Source organism: Aphelocoma coerulescens, chromosome 1A (assembly GCF_041296385.1).
Source record: "Aphelocoma coerulescens isolate FSJ_1873_10779 chromosome 1A, UR_Acoe_1.0, whole genome shotgun sequence".
NCBI lineage: Eukaryota > Metazoa > Chordata > Aves > Passeriformes > Corvidae > Aphelocoma > Aphelocoma coerulescens.
Window position 1 is genome coordinate 7,201,953 of NC_091014.1, and position 19,480 is coordinate 7,221,432.

The window sequence follows — 19,480 nt, forward strand, 5'->3', positions numbered from 1 at the left end:
TTCTGCCTTCTGGGTACTCTGTGAGATGTTTTTTCATCCTGTGCTGTGGCTGAGCCAGGGGAGAACCCCTTCCCTCTGCATCAGGCTGGGCCTGATGGGGATTCATACTCAGTGTCCAGTTTGTGTTGCCCAGTGCCAAACCCTACAGCTGCTGCCAAAAAACCATCACTGTGCTCCTGGCACACACCTGGCACCTGCAAAGGAGCAATGCTGAACTCTCTCAAAGCACTTCCAACCACGCACTGGCCATGCAGCAATGTAGAAAACCCCCTACATGGGAGAAATGTGCCTTGATTTTGGTTCCTGCTGCAGTATGGCAAGGCTGGACCCCAGTCAGATGTAGAGCATCTGATGCATGCTTTGCTGCTAAACTGGTGGGTGATTAATCTCCATCCATCCATTTAATTAATCTAAAATGGTGTTAATTAATGGCAATGAGTAGTCTGTAAAGTGTTAAAACATGTGAACAGGAAGGGTGGGAACAGAAAGAAATCTGTTTAACCACTACAGAACCAGGAGGCCCCTGTACAGAATGCAGCCATATTTTGCAGTGGTGAAGTCAACCAGGACATGAAGGATTAAACCAGATGTGTTAAGATATGATGCATTTTTACATGCCAGAAATACGAGGCAGAAAAATATTGGAAGATTTCCAAGCATCCCAGGTTAAGTCCAGCTTGGCAGACAATGCACAAGAATTTTCCTTCCTCAAAGAAATCATTTAGAGAGTTGGAGATGCTGGAGCCCCAGAGAACCAATGAGGAGAGCCAGCAGCAAACACAAGGAGTTAAGAGGAAGCTAACATATCAAATACATTCCATCCAGTACCTCGTGGTAGGAAAAAGGAAATCTCTGTCCTGCTTCTCCTTTCTCAGTGGTTTTCTCTGTGTACAGATTCCTTGCACGAGAAAGATCCCATGCAGCAAGTTACATGATCCAGCTGTGCCATCATTACACCGTAGAATGCTGCCTGATGCTATTATTATACATTTAGTGAGCTCTCCAAATAGTTTCACTCGCAGCAATTTCACATCACTGAAGACAATTAAGTATGGCCTTTGCTTGAGAGGAGGTTATGTCAGGCTGCGTCTGAAATCTTTGTAGTAGGGCAGAGCAGAGATCAGGCATTAGGCTGGATCATGCTACCTGTCAGGAAGAGGAAGGGATTCCTAAGGGAATCAGTCAGGATTTCTCAAGTGTATTGGCCTGATTCTCAGTCCATGGTTGGTTTATTCAATTTAGTCGTGATTGGACTGACTAGATTATTTATAGGTCCTAAAGCTCTGTATTTTTAAGGTTATAGATAAATTGCAGTGGGAAGCCAAGCTGTCAAATGTCAATGGGAAAAGGGATGTGGCCAAGTATATGTACAGCATAGTCATCCTTGAGGTTGAAACACCACCTTGAAGCGTGGAAAAGTAGTTAAAAGTCCTAACAAGTATCAAAAAGATCTGAGGAGTCAAAAGGCCATGTCAAACTCCAGTCTGAGACTATATTAATACAGGTTTCATCCCTCTTTTATTCACCAGTCTGGAAAAATGAACTGTATTTCTAATCACTCTGAGCCTGCATCTTATCAGAGCAAGGGGACCTGCTTTTCTTACACCAGAATACTGGTACTCAAGAGATACTCAACTCATGTCAACCTACATCTCAGCTGAAAGTCCTGGAGACGTCCCAGCAAAGCCTGGAGCAATGTGAGCTGTCACTAGAGTGATGTCCAAGTCACACAAATTTACATTCCTCTAGATTTACTGGAACTCAGCAATGGATGTGATGCACTGTACTTCTTTGTCAGCAGCTTCTCAGGATAGCTGGGGAACTGTGTTTAGCCCTGGTGCACAGTCTGTTCATTTAGCTAGATGGCCATGATGAGACATTTCATCATCTTTAACATGCCCAGGAGGAAATTACTGTGAGCAAGTACAATGCTGGAGGGATTTTTGAATCCCACCACTCTGTCTTCAGCCCTGGAAAGGTGGCATCGGTGTGGCTGAACCTGTACCAAAGCTGGACATTGAGTCACTGTGAGATGTGCGTGCACTGCTGGTGGTGGCAGTAGGTGAATGACCATGGGCAGAAGATGTCCTGTGGAGGTACCCAACCAACCCACCACTGCAGGAAGAGCAGCAGCCCCTTCTCCAGCTGCAATCCTCTCCGCTCCATAGCGTGCTACGAAACAAACTCAGCTTTGCCCAAGTTCCCACCTCCAAAAATAACATTTCTAACTGTGTTTCTGGCTTTCCTTTTAGGTATGTCTCCATCCACTCTCTGTAGTTTTGTTTCATCTGCTTCTTCAGGCGTTTCTGCGGTAGGAGGGGACCGGAGACCCAGAGCCACCACAGTGACCACAGTGCACACAGGGAGCAAGTGAGCGCCGCAGCGGCGAGGAGCGGGCAGGCGGCAGGGCTGGCAGGCGGCCTCGGTGCCGTCCCACCCTGCTCGGCGAAGGACTAGAAGAAAGAAGATTTTTTATGGCCATATTTTATACTGCAATTCTGAAATGTTTCATTTATCACAAACTGCAATGACTCCAGGAGGAACGGAATCTAACAGTCTCTGGTGCTGTACATATATATACATATATATATATATATATATAAATATATATATGTATGTGAGTCTAGCAATGTTCTAACTAATGAACACTCATTCTTTCCCCCAGTGATTTACTCTTTTCTCAGTGTAGGTAACAGTATATGTTGTATTTTTTCCCATTAACTACAAACATCTCAACTGGATTATTTAAATAGAAATACTTTCTGAGCATTATTTTTTTTTCTTTTAAAAATTACTTCAAGTAATGTCCCTCTTCCAGTTTGCTGAGGGATAGGCTATTTCTGTAGGTAGGAATTGGCGTTAACTTTGCAACATGGGAGGATTTCAATGGCATGCCATTTCTTGCTCCTCAGATTGGACTGCAAGTCTGTCTGCCTTTAGCAGAGTTGTTACTGCTCAGATTAAGAAACTGCTGCTTTCCCCTCCATCCTCCTCCTTGAAAGCCATGGGGAGAATTAAATTGCCACCGTTTGGGAGTCAGCTCATCCTTGGCCTCATTCCCATGGTGCTGGGGATCAGCACCCTTGTTTCAGATGAGAGGCAGGTGCACAGTGTCAGGCAGGAGCTGACCAGAGCTGTGCAAGGGAAATGACAGAGCATGGTCTCATCCTGCAGCTCCCATCTCCTTCGAGTCGCTGTGTGTTGTGAGCAGAGGGAAAGAAAAGGAAGACATGGGGCTGGGAATCATTGTCCTCTGCCACTGACTTGCTGTGCTGCCCTCAAGCAAAACATTTAATTCACCAGCCTCTGCACAGTGTGGCCTCTGGCATGGGATGCATCCAGCCCAAAGGCTTCATGGTAGAGATGCTGAGCATCCACAACTCCTCAGGACTTTGCCTGGCATTGCTGATGTTCAGCACCTCTCAAGGTGGCCAAAAGTGGGGAGAGGAGAGGCGTGAACACCTCTGTAAAGCACTGGCAGGATCTGTTGCAGTAGTTCCATCATTGACAAGGAGCACTGAGCTGGGAAAACAGGACCTTGCTGAGAGGCACAGGCAGTGGAGGCAGTGGTGACACTGGCTCTCCCTTCTTCCCAGAATCTCATATACCAAAGCAAGCCCAGTTGGCCCATTTTTTAATTACTGAAAGCATACCCTTCCCAGACTCTTTGTGCTGGTGCATCTCACAGGAACAGCCACCATGACTGTTGTGCTGCTGTGCATTAAAGCAGCTTGAAACAGACACGAGAGCAAATTTGCCCTGATTTGCTAAAGGACTCTCTCCTGGTTACCTCAATGAAATTCCCATCTGTGATTTTGCTTCGAGGAGGTGAGAAGGGAGGCAGGTTGCAGAGGCAGATGCCCTTCACTGGGCACTCTAAGCCCCTCACATCCCAGGCAGGTCCATCCCTGCCAGAGGCACAATTCCCTGCAGCGTGCTCTGTTGCCACACTTGCCTCATTTATTCTGCACAAGAAATTGTGAAAGCCAGTCAGGGACAGAGCTGAATGTATCAGGCACTAGCGCCTGTGCTGGGAAAAGCTATAAGATATGTATTTTTCATTGAGCCTTCTGTGTCCTTCTCCAGCTTTAGCTGGTTGGCTTCAGCCAGCAGAGTCGGGATTTCATTCATCGTACTAAAAAGAAAGCTGGGGAAAAAATCTGGGAAAGCAGGTGGCAGTGAGCACTGACTCTGATTGAAATAGCCACTCCTTCAGTGGCACTTGGAGCTGTTGCACCAGATCTCAGTTTCCTCTGTGTTAAGCTGCTCCCTGTTTTCAGAGGGCTGTGGCACATCTGAGTGACCCCCTGGGAACCCCGGTGCACCCCACCGTGCTGCAGCTGGCTTGGATGCTCACACTGAAAAGGCTTTCACTCCAATTTCTCGTTTTAGGAAAGAGAGCAGATACTGAACTGCTGGGGGCTTATAGCAAAACTCCGCATGATTTCCACAGTGAAGATTTCTGACCAAGATTTGGGCAGACTGAAGGGCAGGGGATCTCCTTGCTGCAAGTCACACTCCTGTCCCCATCCGCTTGCCACTGCCACCATATACTTTTTATCAGCATTTGCATCTGAGCTCTTTATGTCTGCTGCAAAACACGAGTATAACACAATTTAAACTCAGTCTAAGGCCGCTTTATTTTACCAGCCTAAGGAAGTTTTAGTTTTGAGACACTCCAACCCTAAGAAATTCAAGGTTGACTCCCCCATGATTTCCTAAGCCCAGCTGGCCCTGTTCTGTTCCAGTTGAAGGTTGTAGATAGACAGTCTCCCAGTTTGGCATCAGTGGAGTTCCCCACATTTACACACATGCAACCAAAAGCAGGATTTGGTCAGGGAATAATTTTGTCTTTGTAGAGCAGTTTTAATGGTTAGGGCTCAACTGTTCCCTCTGTACCTCCTCTTCTGAAACCTGAGGTCTGGTTTGAACTTGACCTGAGCAGTTGCTGTAGCCACTGATTAAAATACAGCATTCAAATGAATCTTCCAGAAAAAAGAAAAGCAAATGGATTTCCATCTCCAAAACAAAGAGCAGTGACGGGAGCAAAGGCAGACATGCTGTCCTGCAGCTGGGGGTTCCCATGCACTGGCTGTCCCTCCTTGCTGGATGCTTTATGTGGGGCTTTTTTTTTGGGAGGGGTATTCTTTCCTTCCATTGTTGGAATTAGTGTGATTTGGTTTTGTTTCTGCAAGTAATATTCTGCCTTAGTTGTATAATTTATCATCCTTCTCTTCAGCTTGCTATCAACTGCTGGGATCTAAAGATAAGAAACAGAAGCACTTAAGAGCAAAATTGTTTCTTTCTGTTACAGTTTTGGTGGTGGGGAGCTCTTCTTTTGTATCAGTCAAACACAGCTGGAAACCTGACCGAGGTTCACCAAATGCTTAGAGATCTCTCCTGAAGCATCACTTGGTTAACCAAGTTCTCAGTTTAAATCTGGGTAAATCTGTTAACAGGAGTGACTTGGCAGCACCCAGGCCAGATTTCTGGGGGGGCTGGAGACATTTGCCCCTTGGCACCACAGCTTGATAGGGCAAACACTCCAGCCTTGCTTGCCAGGGATGCTCCAGTGCTTTTGCATGTCTTTCCCCTGCCCCAGCCCACCTCTGCTCAGCCACTCTCACAGGAGAATGCAAATGTGGAGAAATAATGTGGGCATGGGGAGAAAGCTTCAAAACAAATCCCCAGCTGGCCTTGCCATGAAGGACTAGGTAGAAAAATCACTCCGGGCTCTTTTCCAATGAACTGTCCTACTAAACAATCTGTGATTTTGCTGCTTGCATGAGGACTTCAGCCTGGACTTTGTTTGTTACCCTTTTCTGCTTTGCTTTACTGATACCGATGTGTTTTTCCCTTGTAACTTGTTTTCCTCAGCTCCTTCCCCTTCTTTTTCTTTGCTTGCAGCTTTGATTGTTGATTTTTACCTCCAGAGTCACAGAGGCCATCTCTGATGCCAACAGCAGTGCTCTTGATGGGAAAACAAAACAAAAAAAAATCCAGAAAAGCTCCAGCTGGCTCCTTAGCCTGCAGAAGATGTTGTGAGGACAGGCTGCCCGTGAACTCTGTGAGCTGAAAGTCAGTATTGCAGTGGCAGGGGCTTCTGCTGATGATTTTGCATGTGACTTCATTCCCAGTGCATCCTAACTCTCTGCTGGATCACCCCTCGTGCAGCACGAAATGGATATTGGCCCTGCAGCACACTAGTGGGGAAGTAGGAGTGTGGGGAAAACCTGGCAGTGTTGCTTTCTTGAGACTGTGTCACTCTGCTGCTGCTGCTGTCTCCTCTGTCCTGGTTGCTGTTGTACAGGTGCCATTAGAGTAGCGGGTAAAAAACAAAAAAGAGGTAGGATTTTACCTATGCCTTGTGTGTCTGTTATGGTTGTGGTGCCGAAATAAAACGAAGCAATGATAGAAGTTCATTCCTGACATGAATCAAACCACAAAAGGGGGTGTGAGCCCACTGGTAGACATCTCCATGTAGTTCTGCTGTAAGCATTGGATAGGGGTTTCTGCTGTGTGTGTGTCCTGCATACCTCCATGGCTACTGACAGTATTTTTTTTAATACTGGTTCTTTTGGGTCCCTGCCTGGTTCTGAGGAAATTCAGGTCTTGTCCTGAGGTTTTTTCTGTCCTAGGGCCAGCATAACCCCTGATCTTAGGCTTTTCTCCCCAAACCCTCTGCAAACCAGAACATGGGCCTCCAGGGTGCCCATGAAATGCAGTAGCAGCTGGCCTCAAGGCTGTCCCCTTCCTATTTTTAGGGAAGCATACTGCTAGAGAAAGCCAGCTAGCTTTCAGCCATTGGCAAGCAGGGAGGATATTGCCCTTTGATGTGAACTAGGCATTAACTAGATCAGCTCTAGGGAAACCTGTGCTATTGCTTTCTTCTTTGATAACAGCTCCAGCCCTGAGCAGCACTGAATGAGCACCAGATAAAAACACCAGATTGACTTTGCCAGCAAGATCATGCAGGCTGTAGCCTGTTCCTTTTGCTCTTTCCAAAGAATCAGGGGATTCATCTACTGGTGAAATAACAGTTTCTAGGCTGAGCTCCAAGGTACAGAAGTAGCTTCCATTCAGCATATGGAAATTCTCATTTGATGCGATTACTCATGTTTTGGCTCCCATGCATACTTACCTGTCTGAACTGGGCCCTGAATTTATCCCAGAAATTACTCATGGGAAGGGAGTTTTGCCTTCCTTATCGTGCTTATTTTCACTAGAAACTCAAATACTCATTCAAACAAAAAGCAGAAACACACACAGAGACTACAATATCCAAGGAAAACAGCATCAAGACGAAGAGTGGAGGATTAGTTGGCAAATCATGGGCAGCAATGGCTGAGTGAGGGAGCAGCGACCTGCTCATAAATGCTGCATGGACCAGGGTTTCCCCTGGTAAATCAGTCATCCCATATTTCATGCCCAGCAGCAAGTTTTACCCAATCCCTTTTGTTTTCCCTCACATCCCTGCAGCCGGGTCCTGCCTTCCCACCCTGTCTGTGGGGTGCTCTGGTCTCTGTGATACACGTGTGTGTTTGTGTGTGCACATGCACGTTGTGACCCCAGGGATCACAGATCCCTCCGCTGGGAGATCAGGAGTTGGTCCAGGTTTTTGGTCTGACTTTGCACAGTTGGGTCAAAGCTGTGTAAATAATGTTTGTAGTGGAGGGCAGGGGCTCTTTAGCCCAGACTCTGGTTTTCAAGACCCCCTTCCCCACCACAAGCAGTACCACTTACCTGTCCAGGTAGCTTTTTTTTTTTTTCCCTCCTCTTCAGAAATGCTAAGGTCAGTCGAATGGCTCTTACAGTTTTTCCATACTCCAGAGTGGAATCAGGGCATGTGCATTGGCAAGCGTTGTGAAAAAACACTGCTGAACTAGTGATGACATCAACTGTCCAATAAATGCATGATACTGCACTGCATGTATTAAACTGCTGTTCACTGTTTCTGTATTTCCCGAGCCTTTTCTTTATGCACATTCAACCCAAACTTCCCTCTGAGGGAATTACTTCTATGTATTGCTTTTAAAGGACTCAGTGTATCTGTAACTCGAATCCATTGTTAAGTTTAAGTAAATGCAAAAGCTGATGTTTTGTAAACAAGATACTGCAAAGGCTGGTAATGTATTTTGTCTTTCTGTTGAATGCTCTGCAGCATGTACACGAAGAGTCACCATCCAGAGCAGCTTAAAATTATGCAGCAGTCACATACACAGGTGTAGAAACAGGGAGCCGGGGAGGTGAGAATCCCTGTTTTAATGCAACACTTAAAAATTTGATCTGCATCAAAAATTCCTTCCCTAGGTCACTAACGCTCAGAGCTACCAAGAAACATGGTGTGTCTCTTTGTTTTTTCTTCTTTTCTTTTGGTTTGTTTTTTCCTAGTGAGAATTCAGATTGGTTCATGGAATTCTCAGCATTTTTCTCTTCCTACACAATAGTTCTTTCTCACCTGTTGCAGAATGAACTGCATTTTGGGGACCAAGATGCTGTGATTCTTTGCCTGCACAAAATAGCGCAGAGACCTGAGCTAAACTGTCCCATTTTTTCCAGAGCATCACCACCTAAATACTACTATTTAATCCTTGAACCTCCAAATAATACCATTTATTAATGGAAGAGTTTGCTGTGGTACTTTCCCTTCTTCCACATGGAAACCATGTCCTTGCCTTCTCTTCCATTAGTCATTGACCCATTTTCATCTGTGCAGGTCTTTCCAAGGCAGGGTACAGGACTGACTCCATGGTTCTTAGCTCCAGCCCAAACCTCTTGAGGGCATCAGCAGGGCTTTGGTCCCAGCTCCTGAGTGGCTGCTGAGCAGAAGATGCTCGAGTTCCCAACTCTCAAAGCAGAGTCACCTGAAAGGACTGGGAAATTCCTCTGTGTTCCTGGCAAGGGCACAGCAAGCAGCAGGGCTGGACAGCAAGCACCATGCTGGTGGCATAGTCCTTGGAAATTATGCTCCGTGGTGGCCAAAAACACCAAGAAGTCTTGAGCCCACCTTTAAGGCTGGTGCTCAGCCAGGGCTGTGCCATTGCTGAATCACTATATGGCAGCACAAGAAATCATCAGTTACAGTTGTAAACTATAAAGCCTGAGTTCAGATTGCTGAGGCAGCACCTGGTGCAAGGCTCCATGAGGAGGTGGATGTGTGCTGTGCTTCCTGGTGGGTGGGAGCTCCTAGGGGGTTGCTTGGAGCAGCTCTGAGCTTTTCCATCTCTCATCTTGCATCCCCTGAGCCCAGCATAGCATCATACATGCTGAGTCTTACTAGATCAAGCATGACCCCCAAAGTGAAGAGTGTGGAAGTTGCGGCTCAGTCGGTGCAACTCATGTTTCTGGTCAATGCAACATCAGTGACCTGCTGTACATTGACCTCTAGTTGAGAAACAAAATTTTGGTCCATTTGGGCCTTCTTTTAGATAGATACTTTATTTGAGTCAGCAAACAGTGAAAAAAAAGCCTGATCTGCCCAGAATAGTGACTCCCCAAATATCCCCAAGTGCAGAACATCCCTCGGTTGACTTCTAATGAAAATGCAAGCATGTTTTCTACAAAGGCTTAAATCTTAATCAAGGAATGTCAGTGTGCCTAATATTGCAGGTCTTGTGATTGATACAAGTTCATAACAGCATCCATGTCCAAAAAGAAGGGAGAATGTGTATTTACTCCATGCATGTATTAAGGCATCGCAAAAGTTTTATCTGCGTAATGAGTTTGCAGTTCTGCAAATTGTTAATGGGGCTACATCATAAGTGGTTCTCTGCCTTGACAATCATGTATACATATCGAGATTTCTATCATAATGACAATTTAAAGGGATGACTAATTGTTTTCCTCCAATAAATCCAATTAAAGCAGCCTGGTGTGAAGTCCGATGATTTTGAGTGCATGAGTCTCCACCCACGTGCAAGAAAGGGAGTGAGTAACTTCTGTGGCTGCTCCACTGCCCTGTTGTGTTTTATGCAATGATGTTCCTTTATGTCTCAAGGGAGAATAATGAGATTTTTTTTCTCCCCAGTTCACTCCATAGGGAAGTGAATAAAAAGGATGATTTGTCCTTCAGATGTTTTCTAAAGCTGTCAATGGAAATGGTGTTCAATGTCAACATATGGAGACATGACTGTCTCCTGGGCACTGAGAATATCTGTGAAGGGCTGAGGAAAAGACACGTACTTGTGGGGGACCGCTACATTTTTGAGTTGGTCCTGGTGACTTACACACCCTGTGGTGGGAATCATCAAAGGAGACAGGATTTTCATCCGTGAGAATTTTTGAATCCCTTTGCAGTCAGCCATGCTGCCCAAAGACTGTTGTGTGTGCTCTGTTGTTGGCTTAATTTTCTTCAGACCATGTTCCTGGGGTGTGTTAGGACTTACTTTTCTGTATTTTCCTCTTAATTTTCTCCACTATTACTTCTTATTTTCTGGTTTTCACTCACTGGCACACAAGAGTTCCTCCCCCCTTAAAATAAGTGGCAAAACCAACCTGCCCAGCAGGCAGGTGGGCCTATGCTTGAGTCAAAGCCAGGTGGTTTTAGACACCTGGCTTGGTAACAGAGCTGAACCAAGCAGCAGTGACAATAGCCAACTCATAGCAATATAAAGAGAAAGGCAACTTGCTTATAAAGCTGTTATTTTGTGACTGAAGAAACAACGCCCAGAAGCAGCAAAGTATTTGAAAGCTGTGGTGTGGAGCTGTGTTCTCAGAATGAGGATTTGGTGGGGGGTTGTACCAGGACAGGTGAGATAACCTTTGATTTGTGCTCTGGAGAAAGCACATCCATGGCAAGGTACATTTTTGGAAAAGTACATCCATGTACAGAAATACTGTCTGGAAGTTTGTTGGAGGTGGTGTGTGACACTGAGGCACAAACACGTGAGTTGCAGTGTCAGGAGGAGCAGCAGATCCTGTAGAAAGACTGTACAGTCTTCCCACATGACATAAGCCTGAACTCTGACATTCCTTTCATACTAAGGACCTCACTCCCACCTGTGTGTAAGGTAGCTGGACTCGGCTCCAGTTCTGCAGACTTAGAGTAGATGAAGGTCTATCCCACATTTAACCATGGAACTAAAATCTCAGCCATGAAAACTTCCTCATGTTTTGGTTTTTAAAGTCATGGGTTCCTCCATAGGTTCAATGGTCACTCAGAGTGCACCAGGCTCTTCCAAGCTCCCAGTGAAACTGGGCAGAAGATCACCCCAGGACCACAAATCCTGATGGCATGTCATGCCATGATGATCTCATGCCAGTATTTACTTGATCTTTGTACATTTTCTTCACTGCTATGTGCTCAGCCACAAATTCTTGGCTGTTTCAACAAGGGAGATAAAACATCAGTACAGAGAAGCCGGAGGGACAAGAGCAAGATGCAACTGTAGCAAATATTTTGCTTGCAACCTTGCCAAAATCCACAGCCATGTTTGCACTGAAGGGAAGGGGTCTGTCCTTACTTTGAAGGCTTTCAGAGTGCTGGAATGCACTGATGTGTGCCATACATCAGCTTTTCTTCATGCTACACCAACCCCATTTCTCACTCCTGCTCTCCAGCACTGTCCCTTGGCAGAACCAGGGCTCCAGTGGGCTGTGGGCAGCTCTTCCTTCACAACCAAGAGGAGCGTTGGGTGAGTGATATCTGTTGAAGCAGAGAAGGTGCAGGTGCACAACTTTGAGAACCATCCAACCTGCGCAGGGATAGACCCCTGTGGTTCAGGAGCAGGTGGTGCTGAGGAAGAGACATTCTGCACAGGGCTTTCAAATACAGCACTTGAGCAGTGTAAACAGTCCTACTCTCTGTGGTTATGCCTACACTGAATGTCTTCCTTCAGGCCAAACCTTCCCAGCATGTCTGTGAATGCACAAAACCATACTGGTCTTGTGAGGATCCCTTTGCGGATCTTTCCATGGGGAGACAACTTGGGTCTGCACTGCCCAAAAGCAATCCCGGGACGCCGTAAGATGTCATAGGGATAAGAGGATGTGCTGTTCCCACCATATTATGCTTCCTCCCGTCTCTGGACATCCCTCAGGAAGAACATGCACCTACATCACCATAGGTGTGTGTCCTGCCTAGCACTTCTCTGTCAGTGTTTGGTGAGCCCTCTCAACCATGCTGAATTACTGTGGTGATAACCACTTTTTATATCTGTGCGAGTGGGGAAGGAGGACCACTGGAATCTGGATTATCACTGCAAGTATTCAACTGAGTATTTCCAGATTGTTTGGCGTTTGGGCTTTCTGGATTACACTGGGATAAATTCCTGACTTCCAAACTTTGTTTGCTTATCCTGAATTCAAAAGTTTCTTTTCTTTTTTAATCTTCAGGGTTTTTCTTTTTATAATTGCAATATTTTGGTAAAGTTACGGTCAATTAATGATTCATTTACCTTCTTCATGCAAGTGTTTTGTTTAGGGAAATTAATAATAATAGAGCTGTGAGGCAATTTGTTGTTCCCATCAAACTCACGAACTTTGTGCTTTCTTTGGCGCCATATAGACTCTTGTATGTTTTTCATTTTCTTTCTTTAGGGCAGAAGCAAGAGCTGTGTTCACATCTGTGCCTCAGCTTGCAGTCTAAGAGTGACCAGAAATGCATAATAAATCTCAAACTAATGCTTCTTTTTGTTGCAGTCCAGCTGGGCAGGTACCAACCATACTAAAGAATCACATATCACTTCTTCAAGTTTGCATTTTCTCGAAGTAGCATCTGAAATGTAACTTTCCCCTCCCAGTCTTTGACCCAGTGCAGCTCAGTGTAGCCCCTAAGTGGATCAGATCCCTGTTCCACTACAAAGAAAAACCAAAGTTATAGCCATGGTGAGCCCATACTGACCTCCAATGGGAGTTGACAAAAAGCTCCTGTTCTCAACAAATAGAACACAGGTACATGACGGACACACACTTGGAGCTGTAATATATGTAATGCAATGTTATATTATATTATATTATATTACATTACATTACATTATATTATATTATTATATTGTTATATTATACAGTATTATATTGTTACAGTGTCTCTATCAGACCAAAGCAGAGGTAAACATGGCAGAAACTGAAGGTTTGGCACTAGACTGCTGTGCCTTGTCAGTACTCAAATGATAGGATTTTACCATGTATTTCAATTACTTTTTGGTCTCAGTATCTAAAGAGGGAATTCATCTATGATCAGACTAGGGTTGAATTTTGAAGAGACTCTGCAGCTTTGCTGCCGCCAAACGTGGACAAGTTCACTGCAGAGTCCACTGACAATCACCTTGGAGACTTGAACTGAGGGACTTCCTGCTCCTCTTCCCTCTCCAAGTATTTGCAGTATGCAGAGGACGCCATGTGCTTGAGTTTACCAGTGATTCCCATTAAATCTATGGAAAGAACCGACTGACCAGCAATTCCTCTGGAAGAAATTCAGAGATCTTCAGGAAAGAGCCAACAGCACTGGTTAAGAAGGGTTTGTTAGCAGGACACCTGGGGATTTCACTTCTCTGTGCAAAGAAGGTGGTGACAGACCGATGAGATGATTTAGCTCCAAACAGGGCTGAACAGAAGGACGGGGTCCTGACAGTGTTCCTGGAAGTCACCATGTCCATGGATACCTACAGCTATGGATGGCCTGACAGGCTGTTCTGCCTTGCACCCAGGCCGTGGGCCCCAGCAGCTGATGGACCTGTACCAGGCTGTGCCCATAGCCACTAAGCTGGGTGTAGTAAGATGAGCTGAGCACCTCAACTGCAAAGTATTTACTTCTTTGAATTCTCCTATGGCGATGTAATACAGTAATTCTCTTCAGCTTCAGCCTTGTAACTTGTTATGATTATCTGTGGCCTTATGGTGGTGATTTAAACCCACTGATTTATTGATTCAGTCTTAATTGGGTCCTGAACTGGGTCATTGCATCATTCTATCTTTAATTGCTTTAATGAAAGTCTAGGAAATTAGGCTGGTAATATGATTGCTTAGAGGAATTCTTGCCTGTTCATGCTTCTTAATGAAATCCATAAAAGTGAAAAAAGGAAGGAGTCTGAGCAAAACTCAGAAAATCAATCTGCACTGTCCTTGGCTCTTCCTCCAAATATATGTTCTCAGAAAGCGAAAACCTAGCACTTCAGCAAACATCCCCACAGAAGAAGAAAGAAAGGGAAAAAACAGTAACGTGAAGCTAAAAACTGGGTTCCAGTTCCCATTTCTCAGATTTCCTTTAACTTTACATGCAAGTCATTTAGGAGGAGACCTAAAAACCTACTTATATACCAAAACTGAACTTCAGCCCAGTGGCTAGAGTACACGCTGGGATCCCTCCTGCTCTGGGAGCCCAAATCTCTGTGGGTTTTGAGGTCTTTCATCGTGTCCTCAAAAGTTTGACTCATGCCCCGTTCTCTTTGCTTTCATTTTGGTGCCCAGACAAACATTTTAGGCTACCTGAGAGAAGGAGGATTTTCTCCCTGTTGGGTGTTGTGACATTCATGAGAAGCAGCTTTGGCCCTCGTGGCTGCCCTCCATCACCACTGGCAGCTGCCTGTTGCCTGCACAGTTCCTTTCCACCTCTTCCACTCTGGATTTCCAGCAAGGCTGCTGCATCTGCAATGCATTTTCTACCCACTGGGCTAATGAGGCCTGTGTTGCCAAAGCTGCCTGTAACTTCTTAATGTCCCCCTGTTTTATAGCTGGAAATATGCTGTTTCCTCCCACTCCCTGCTCATCAGTGAACACTGTACTTTGCATCTCACTTGACCCTGGCTCCTGCTGCAGAGAAAATATCATTACTTACCAGCAGGGCAAAGCCCCCCACCAGCCCTGCTCATATACCCTGAAGCCTGTTCCATAAAGATTACAAAGAATCTGCTTCAAAACTGAATTTGCAAAACCAGAGAAAGTCTGCAGTCAATTAAAATCAATGAGAATTAGGAATACAGCAGATGAGGAATACGAAGTTCAGATCAGCTTGATCCCCAGTGTGACAATGCATTTTATTTTATCTCCCTAGGAGAATGGGGGTTTTTGTCTCTGCATGGGCTGTAACGATGTGGCTGGAAAGCTTCCATTATCTTTTAATTAAACAGTGTGATTACATTTTGCTTTCTCCAGCTCGTTTAGCCCCTGAGTCAGAGCACAGAACAAAGTACCTGTCACGGGTGCTCCAAGTGCAGCACTAACCACACTCCATTGATCAAGGCTCAATCTGGAACCCCAGTACCTGTCCCCAGGCTGCCCACAGCTCTCACTGCATTTCCAGTCCCCCTGCCATGAGCAAGGACATCTTCCACTATCCCAGGTTGCTTAAAGTCCCATCCAGTCTGGCCTTTAACACTTCCAGGGATGGGGCATCCACTGCTCCTCTGAGCAACCTGTGCCTGTGTGTCACTAACAAGTGACAATTCTTTCACAAGAAAGAATTTCTGCCTTATTTTTTGGCCATGCACTCCTGTCTTGGAGCAATTTCAGATTAATGGTGTTTTTTGTCTCCTTAGGGTGAGGTATCAAATGTGTGGCTACAGAGTGGACTTCCCAGGTGACATCAAGATGTAGCTACAGGTGGTGATTTCTGGCAGGGGCTGTTAGCAAGTGGCACCACTGGGACCATCACATTGCACTGTACTACCCAGCTGTGGTACAATGCTGGGGATCCACCAGTGACCAGTGGTTAAGAGGAGATTTGGCTGACTGACTGCAGCTGAAAAATTTTCAGCCATTCATTATAAACTGCCTGAATTGGTGTGGATTTTCCACAGAAGTAATAGACCAGATGTAAAAATGTCCTCATCAAACTCCAGCTCTTTGCTCCAAAGATGGTGATAGTAAAAAATCAGAAAAAATATTTAGAGAAAAAGAAAATGTTTTTCAGTTGCAAATAATTGACAGTTTGGAAACTACTTTTTCCATGCACTGAGGCAGAGACCAGCACGGAAACTGTCAACTTGAACAGTGTCAATACAGCTACTGAAATGTTGTAAAGTCACAACTGCCCTGCTCTCCTGGTGAGCAATGCTGCTTCCAGGCACAATTTTAAGGTACATTTCCTAAGGCAGGAATTAGCTCTTCGTCTTCTGTTCATGGGGAGCAAATGAAGAATTGAAAACGAATGGATTGTAATCCTGAAATGAGCCTGAATCACCTATGTATGGACATGAAAAGAGAGATCTGGTTATAAGATGTTTTGTTTTTACTATAGAAAAGGTTTTCATTGTTGCCAGCTTCCAACTAACACACTCTACTTATAGGTGCATATTGCAATTCCTAGCATCTCTGAAACAAATAATTTGAAGGCAGTGTAACCCATGATCTGCTTTCCTACAGCAAGAACTGCTTTTCCTGGCATCAAGAAATGGGAAAAATAATTTATTGACAACAGTCTGTGACATTTTTCTTCCTTATCTCTTTAGGCCAGGGCTACAGAAAGCAGAGTATTTCAGAAATAATCATAAGAGAAATAATAAAAAGAGGAAAACAAAACAGTTGCCCTGTTCCCATGGAAATGCATGGAAGAGTTCAAGTGAGTGCCCCTTCTGATGTGGCCGTGTGTTTGTTCCCAGATGGTGAACAGAGATCAGGAGGTTCATCCTTTCCATGGTCTGCCTGAGGTTTACTGGCATGGCAGATAAATAAACACCTTTGGCCTTGGAGGATCTCTGCTCTTCTCTGGGCAGGGCAAGCAGAACAGAAATGTCATCTGGAACAACCTGCTGGTCTGCACTTTCCTCCTCCCTTCTTGGTTGGTCCAGCCCTTCCCTGCTGGACCCACCATGGCACAGATCAACACAAGGATCCCTCTGACCTCTTCTCAAGCCACCAGTGGCCCCCTGGAATCATCTGCCCATCAGTCTCACTCTTACCTCCTGGGTGAGAAAGGGATGAAGAAATTGGTCTATGGAGCTTAAAAGAAGTGGTTTTGCCCCTCCAGTCAGCTGTCCTGAGACTCCACCTGGAGTGCTGCATCCAGCTCTGGGATTCCCAGCATGAGAAAGTCATGGATCTGCTTGAGCATGTCCAAAAGAGGGACATGGAAATGATCAGAGGACCGGAGAACCTCCTGCATGAGAACAGTCTGAGAGTTGGGGTTGTTTAGCCGAGAGGAGAGAAGGCTCCAGGGAGACCTCATAGCAGCCTTCCAGTTCTTGATGAATGCCAACAGGAAAGATCAGGAGGGACTCTTGTCAGGGAATGTACTGATAGGACAAGGGGGAGTCATTTTAAACAGAAAAAAAAGGTGGGTTTAGATTAGATACTAGGAAGAATTTCTTTACTGTGAGGGTGGGGAGGCCCTGGCACAGATTGCCCAGAGATGCTGTGGGTGCCCCATCCCTGGAAGCGTTCAAGGCCAGGTTGGACAGGCCTTGGAGCAACCTGGGATAGTGGAAGGTGTCCCTATACAGGACAGAGGGGTTGAAATGAGATGATCTTTAAGATCCCTTCCAACCCAAGCCATTCTATGATTCTGTGAACTGAAATGCTTTTCCCTGAGGCTGAAGCTCCTCCCCTACTCTGAATTCATGAGACAACCCACAGGAAGCTCATCAAACACCTCTGATGCCATTTTTCTGCCCAAGGTCTCAGATTTGCTTTACTAAGTAACCAGCAGTTTAAAGAGCTGCTTCCAGCTGCAGGTCCAGGGCTTCCAGGGAGGCTGTGGGCAGAGAGGAAAATCCTGAACATGTGGGCTCCAGCACTGACTCAGCTGAGCAAAGGCCTGGCATAAACAAACATTTCCTTTGGAGCCTGTGGGATTCTGTGCATGGGCGGAGGGAACAGAGCAGATAACAGGGCAGACACTTACAAACTTCTGAGACAGGACTGACTGAATCATGTAAAAATTAGGATTTGGATTATGGCCTATCTACTAGAGCAAACAGAACAGAAGAAAAGAAGTGTCAGCAATCCTCTCTGCTCTCTGAAGAGCATGTCAACTCTGAGCAAGGAAGAGTCAACTCTGAACTGAAGAGCAAGGAAACACTGAGAAAAAGCAATGGGTTTCAAACCTCTGCTTGCGTGTGGAGCACTGGGACAGCTGATGGGGAGATGCTACAGGTGGTGGTTTACCTGCCCGAGTGCTCCTCATCCTCTGTGCATGGCCACATCATTCCTATCAGGAAGGATTTCCCAGTCTGCCTCCTTCCAGGCAGTCTGGGTGTATAAGAAGTGCCAGATCCTGGCAGTCCTGGGGAAGGACCCACAGTCATGGGGACTGTGTAAAAACCTTCAATAGTCCAAGGCTGTCAAAAGAGCTCTTGACACTGGAAAGCAGAATTGACCTCTCTGGGCTTTGCTGCAGCCAATCATTTGTCCCCGCCTTTAGCTGAGATAGGTGTTTTCCTGTCTGAATAAGCAATCCAAAATTTGGCAACTAATGCAGACTGCTCTGGTTCACACTCAGCAAGGCTCTACACCTCTGATGTGCCAGCACCTCCCCTCCCTGCCCCACTCGAGCAGGTGACAGTTCTAGAAACTGAGGCAGGTGCCAAAAGTCAAGGGACCCTGAATTCTCTTATGCAGACCTGCCACTGGACTGCTGTATGAGTTAAGGGATTTACATGCATCTTGGTGCCTCTGCTTGACTTTGATTGGAGACATATTATGCAAAATGCTTAGGGCATTTTAAGGACCCAGGGTAGTCAGTGGAAGGATGAAGTATTTTGTTGCATTTGTTCCCAGACTGTGATACATAGGCTGCACATTGGCATCTGGTGACCCTCTAAAACCATGCAGTTTTCAGTTTCCTTTTGATGGCCTTTCTTGCAGAAAAGATCTCAAGAGTCTGTAAGAGCAATTACAAATGAAGAAAAGGAGCCAGACCGCTTTGTGTGCTCTGGATGTTGACAGCAATGGCTTGAGCTCACCTCTACTCTTCACCATGCTGCCAGGTTGCCAACCAAAAGCAATGTCTTCAGGTCAGCAGCTTGCCTGGAGCACTCCCTCCACAGAAGGAATCACTTATCCACTGCCCTCCAGCCTGGTTCTTTACCTGGAGCTAAAGCTGGAGCTTTAGGAGCTTTAGATGGCAGCTCCTGGCCATCTGCTCATTCAAAACACGAGTGACAGAGGCTGTCTCTCTCCAGTGGGGACCTTTGGGCTCCCTTACGCAGACTCTTGATGGACAGAAAATGGCTGTCTCTTTTCCAGAACCTTTTCCAGATCTCCAATCCAGGTGCTGGTGGCCACTTCTGTAAGAGCAGTTCTGGCCCTGTGAGTGTTCCCAGTTCCAGTGTCTCTCCTGTAACTGCTCCATGCCTTGTTGAGCCTATTGGACCATCGTCATTCCTTATGGCACCACCCCCAACACATACACAAACCCCTGGGCACTGCAGAGGCATCCAGGAGCTGGAGATGCAATGAAAATGTGCTTTTATCACTCCTGGCCTGGCTGGCTGTGCTGCCACCTATGCTGGACTGTCAGGAAGGGACAGGCTCAGGAAGGCTCATTTAGTGCATTTGCTGTGGTGCTGCAGCACCATGTGTGCATTGCAAACCCAAAACATTTCAA

General features: G+C 45.8%; 1 protein-coding gene across 2 annotated transcripts in view; it reads left to right on the forward strand.

The window, feature by feature from the left end:
- CAMK1D (calcium/calmodulin dependent protein kinase ID) overlaps positions 1-9,866 on the forward strand; it is a 211,658-nt gene extending 201,792 nt beyond the window's left edge. The window contains exon 11 of one of the 2 annotated variants that reach the window (XM_069034950.1): positions 5,908-9,866. In XM_069034950.1, coding sequence (XP_068891051.1) covers positions 5,908-5,954 — 47 coding nt within the window. In that variant the 3' untranslated portion in view covers positions 5,955-9,866. Of the gene's footprint in view, positions 1-2,252; positions 4,594-5,907 lie in introns of those variants that run through there. The other variant, XM_069034941.1, reaches the window with a different exon arrangement.
- The last annotated feature ends 9,614 nt before the right edge of the window (positions 9,867-19,480 follow it).